The sequence below is a fragment of the Chlorocebus sabaeus genome, chromosome 1 (assembly GCF_047675955.1).
Source record: "Chlorocebus sabaeus isolate Y175 chromosome 1, mChlSab1.0.hap1, whole genome shotgun sequence".
NCBI classification, from domain to species: Eukaryota; Metazoa; Chordata; class Mammalia; order Primates; family Cercopithecidae; genus Chlorocebus; species Chlorocebus sabaeus.
Window position 1 is genome coordinate 66,484,704 of NC_132904.1, and position 5,985 is coordinate 66,490,688.

Here is a 5,985-nt window from a genome sequence, read left to right on the forward strand (position 1 = left end):
CCACATGTTTTAAAATAGCCTCACTTTCGTGTACTGTTCTGTCACACATAATTCACCTCTACCTGCACCCTCACCTCAGTTCATGGTCAGACTGTAGAGAACCTCCTGTTAGACGCCATGTTTTAAGGTGATATCAATTACATAACATGCAATCTAGGGCCACCTGTTATTATAGAAAGCAAACAAACAAACAAAAACATTTCTTCCTACTATGGTTTTTGGCTACACTCTGGGTCTTTTTTCTGATAGCATTCGGACAATGGCACCACGGATCTCCTTGGTCTTAATGCTATAGACAATAGGATTGACAACAGGTGGGAAGAAGAGGTAGGCACTGGCCATCATGGCTTGCAGCAGAGGGGACACACGATGTCTAAGGCGGTGCACTATAGACAAGCTAATCATAGGCACATAGTAAGCAAGCACAGCACAGATATGTGAGCCACACGTGTTGAATGCCTTCTTCCGCCCTTCTCCAGTGGCAATACCCAGTACAGTGTGGAGTATGAGCCCATAGGAGATCACAATCAGCAACAAATCCAGCCCAAAAGTAGAGGTAACAATGAAAATCCCATAGATATTATTAACAGAAATGTTCCCACAAGATAGATAGATAAGATTTGGGTGCAGACAATAGGAATGTGAGAGGGCATTGTGGCCACAGAAGGACAGACGCCGTAAGAGAATGGGCAATGGAGTCATGAGCATAATGCTTTTCAGTACGATAATAGCTCCTGTGCCAAAGACCCTGGGCAGTGTCAGGATAGCTGTATAACGCAGTGGGCTGTAGATGGCTACAAAGCGGTCCAAAGACATGGCCAGCAGCACAGCTGACTCCATAATAGATAAAGAATGGATGGAGAACATCTGGAGAAGACAAGCTTCAAAACTAATTTCAGTATTTCCAAAAAGGAATATGCCTAACACTGTAGGCAGGGTGGATGCAGAGACACCAACCTCGGCCAGTGCCAACATGGCAAGAAAGAGGTACATGGGTTGATGTAGGGCAACATCTGTTCTGATGACATGAAGAATGATTCCATTCCCAAGGAAAATGATGATGTATATCAGGCAGAAGGGGATGGATACCCAGAGGTGCTCTGCCTCCAACCCTGGGATGCCAACCAAAATGAATGTCACAGGTAAAAACCCTGAAGAGTTATTAGAATTTTTCATGTTGACATATCATCCCCTGGGATCAGTGCCACCTTGAAAATTAGAAACAAATTAGTGAGATGACATCATTATGAAGAAAGATAACGGCGCTGAGGGAAGGGAAGAAAAAAGCAAACTCACAGATTTATTTGGCCGAATTTCTTATTTCTAAAAACTGACAAATGACCACCATCAAGAAATTTCCAATATGAAGAGTGCTACAGCCTCTGTCATAGACAGATAGAAAATTATGTTATAGAAAATTACATTATGTTATAGACAGAAAGAAAATTATGCCTCTGATCAGATGCAGTGGCTCATGCCTGTAATCCCAGCACTTTGGGAGGCCAATGTAGGCAGATCGCTTGAGCCCAGGAGTTTGAGACCAGCTTAGGCAACATGGCAAAACTCTGTCTCTACTAAAAAAAGACAAAAATTATCCAGGCTTGGTGGAGTGTGCCTGTAGTCCTAGCTATTTGAGAGACTGAGGTGGGAGGATCACCAGAAGGCAAAGATTGCAGTGAGCCAAGATTGCACCCCTACACTTATGCCTGGGCAACAACATGAGATAAAAGAAAAGAAAAAAGAAGAGAAAAGAAGGAAAAAACAAAATAAAAGAAGAGGGAAGGAGGGAAGGAAGGAAGGAGGGAAGAAGGAAGGAAAAAAGAGAGGAAAGAAGGAAGGAAAGGAGAGGAAAGAAGGAAGGAAGAAAAAGAAGGAAGAGAGAGAAAGAAAAGAAGGGAAGGGAAGGAAGGAACAAAAGGAAGGAAGGAAGGAAAAAGAAAAGAAGAAGGAGAAGAAGAAGAAAAGGAGGGAAGGAAGGAAGGATAAGAAAAAGGAAAGAAAAGAAGAAAGAAAGAAAAGAAAGATTATGCATTTAAGGTGTAGTGCACCTTGGATCAACTCAGAGAGAAATGATTGCCTTGCATTGGTGTGGAGATGTGTGGCCCTAAAAAGCTGCTGGGGAAAGAGACAAATGTAAGCAATCCCAAAATGAGAGATGGAATAATGTCAGGAATAGGTGAAAATATTTTATTGGTAAATATATAAAGATGAGGTCCATAGCATGGTATATAAAAAGAGCTAAAAATTACCTGATGAATGAATATAATTGTATGAATAATTAAGCAAGGCTGAGATAGTGACAGTGGCCAGAGTCTGGAGCAAGTGGCAGAGAATTAAACTAGAAAAGCAAGAAATTTGGACCCACACTGGGTTAGCCATTGCATGTTTTGAAAATTCTAGGAGTCGACTAGAAAGATTATGTGCAAAGGTGTGGAAGATTCAGGAAGGAGAAGGAACCTACATTTGTGGATGTGTGTGCAGACTTTAAGGTTCATGAAAATATTCTGTCAATGATGATATCCACAATTTGTTGACTCAACAGTTCTCAAAGAAACTTACCTTATCCATTGGGACTTTTTCTTTCTAGCTCAGACACACTGCTGAATACACCACAGCAACAACACTGGAAATCTAAACAGATTTTCAAGGGATATTCTCCTGGGGAGGAGAGGAAGGCAGTCGAGGGAAAGAGAAAACCACTTGCCTGAATTGGGTGTGTTTTGAGATAAGCATTGTCTAGGTCAGCAGTTATAACATTAGAACCCTAGACGAGCATAGTAGGAAGGACCTCTGAAGATTGTTTTCAAGTTGTTCACCCAGATGCACACAAACACACACAGACACACCTGCTTACCTATTCACACATGAACAAACATGCTTCCCACATGTGCTAAAAATCTGATTCTTGTATGAACTTTCCATTCAGCCACTGCTGAACTTACACATCAACAGGGACCTCACTATTCCATGATGGTTATTATTAAGTTCTTTGCTCTGCAGATCTAGGACCAGTCAGTGCACCTCTATGTCACGGACCATGCAGGACCTAGGCAACACAGAGTCCTAGACCTACTCAGAAAATCTCTGCAACTTTCAACCACAGCTCATGAAGAACAAATCTTCTTCCACAAATATTCAAATAGTCGTCACCTATGCTGAAGTCTTATCTCAAAGCTAGTCACAATTATATTAAGTACTACAAAGGAAATGTTCAAGATACTTTGAGAGGGTCCTAAAGGGAAAAACCCAATTTATTCTTAAAAGTCAGGAAAAGTTTTCCTTGGAAAGTGGCATTTTAGCTAAGACCTAAGAATTAGTAGAAAATTTCCAGGCTAGGTTGTATGCAATGTGGTGCAGGGAAAAAAAAGGAGATTACCATGGCAGTGGGTATATAAGATGGCACTTTGACAAAAGCTAAAATAAAATATGGAGAAAATAAAAACTGTAGATGTAATAGGATATTAAAATAATTGATTTTTTTCATATTTTTCCTATCATAAAAATATGGAAAGAAAAAAATTAATTGCCTGGCTAAATAGACTAAATACAAGATCTCTGGACACTTATCATGCTCTGATACAATGTAACAGAGTAGATTATCAGTTTAGGAAAAGCTCTGTGCTGTGGGCTATGTTAAAATGTAGGGCAGGGAAATTCAGGGACAAATTATTGACCTTAACGAATGATCACACATGTCAGAACATCTTATGGCTGAAAATGAAAAACATTTGTCTTCCCCATTCTTATGCCCTTATGTTCCTTTCTCACCTCCAAAAGCTCAACATAGCCTCCTTATTTCTTTAAATAGATCAAATATTGATCTGCCTCTGGATTGAGCAGCTGTTCTTCCCGTGTGCTGCCTTGCTGAATCCTTGATCCCACTGCACCCTCTATCTTGCCTGCCACACCTCAAATAAACGGATATTGGAAGAAACAAATCTTGACTGACACTTGAGACTAGAGTCTTTCCTCCTCTGCCTTCTCTGCCCCTCTGTGGTCTCTTTTTTTCTTTCTTGCATTTTTTTTTTTTTTTTTTTTTTTTTGCATCTTTCTCAGTTTCCATCTCCAGAGTCTCTACCACCAGATAAGAGACTTGAAATAGATCTTAAAATAATCGTTCTCCTGAGTTTAGGATTTGTTTGACAAGAGCATTTTAGCTTGAAAGTTTACAAAATAGATCATGTAGTCTATACCCCAGTATAATAGGACACAACAAATCAGCAGAAAAAAATAGAATGTGGGACAGCAACAACTATACCCCTGGTGATGGACAGAATTGGAGGTGAATCTTATGTGCAGCATAACTTTGCATACTTTACCTTTGTGCACATTCATATCTTTATTTTTAAAGATAAAGATGTTAATACTTACCTCAGGGACTGGCTCTAAATATTTAATGTGAGCCTTTAGCAACCAGTGAATGTTAATATTCTCTCCACTCTCTCTCTCTTTCAGGCATTCTCAGAAGGAGTCAATTACAGTCAGCTTATTTCCAACTTTTTATTAAAAATTGTCTTTCCTTGTTATTGGCTCACTGATACTCAGACCACATCTGTGAGGTAAACAAGGAGACAAGAATTTCCCACTTAGTAGATGAGCATATAAACCAGACATATGCATTTCATGAGTAACCCAAGGTAATATGATGACACAACTATTTCAAGAATTCTTGATGTTCTCTGGTGTTTTTGTTTTGTTTTCCACCTGTCACCAATTTAGGACATGATTCCTCTCATTCTACCAGACAGGTTCAAGAAGCTAGGGAGTTGACTACTATCTTAGGAAAAATGCTAAGGGCTTCACACTGTGACATGGGGTTGGGACTCCTGAATGCTCCTTCAGAAGGCAGGGCTTGGGGATTGTATTAGTTCATTCTCACACTGCTATAAAGATACTACCTGAGACTGGGTAATTTATAAGCAAAGGACGTTTAATTGACTCACATTTCCACATTGCTGGGGAGGCCTCAGAGAACTTACAATTATGGCAGAAGGGGAAGCAGGCACACCTTACATGGTGGCAGGCAAGAGAGAGCTAGCAAGAAGAGGGAAAACTGCCTTATAAAACCATCAGATCTCATGAAGACTCAGTATCACGAGAACTGCATAGGGGAAACTGATCCCATGATCTAATAATCTCCCACGTGGTCCCTCTCCTGACACATGGGGATTGTGGGGATTACAGTTCAATATGAAATTTTAGTGGGGACACAGAGCCAAGCCATATCGGGGATCATGGGCTTGTACACTCACCTCAAGTAGAACTGGCCTCTGAGCCTCAGATGGGTTGGGGAAGCTCAGTTCAACAAGTCCCAGCCACTGTGGCATTCATATCTTCTTAGTCCTGGGGCTGGAATGCTGCCTTATTTTTTAAAAAAGCTGATAAGAGTCCCTGGGAGTAGAGTAATAGGGAGAAAGTTAGGTTCCCTGAGGAGCAATTACCCAGGTAATAACATCACCCTCTCTCAATATCCAGAGAACCTAAGGGAAACAAGCAAAGATATAGAGTCAATGTCTTTGTGAAATGAGTGTAATAATAGTATTTATCTAGTATATTTAAATAACGAATATCTGTAAATTGCTTAAAAAGTGTCTGTCTTATAAAAAGTGCAGTAAAAATATTAGCTGATACAAGTATTATTGGGCAATTGTATCCTAAAGAAATGAAGCATTAGTCTATTGTGGTCATCAACTATCACTTTTATGAATGTGTATTTATTAAGAAAGGAGAAGGTCACAGAATTGTTAGTATCCAGAGAACATCAAGAATGTTTAATTTCAGGAGATGACAGAATGTAAGGGGTTAAGCTATAGTGAGAAAACGTTCTAGATTAGGTTGGCATACGGATGGGGGAAAGATTAATCAAAAAGCTGTGATGAATAGAGCTTCCCAGCATATGATGGCTAGAGAGAGCTAGCAGAAAGTGGGTACTTCCACAGCTCAATGTTAAGAAGAATTAAAAATGTGGAACCAATGAGTTTTGAT

At 39.9% G+C, this 5,985-nt stretch overlaps 1 protein-coding gene across 1 annotated transcript; it reads right to left on the reverse strand.

The window, feature by feature from the left end:
- Positions 1 to 222: 222 nt before the first annotated feature.
- On the reverse strand, positions 223 to 1,176 carry LOC103247889 (olfactory receptor 51J1). Its single transcript, XM_008019884.3, has one exon. It carries the CDS (start codon positions 1,174 to 1,176, stop codon positions 223 to 225), a length of 954 nt encoding a protein of 317 aa, XP_008018075.3.
- Between the last annotated feature and the right edge of the window lie 4,809 nt (positions 1,177 to 5,985).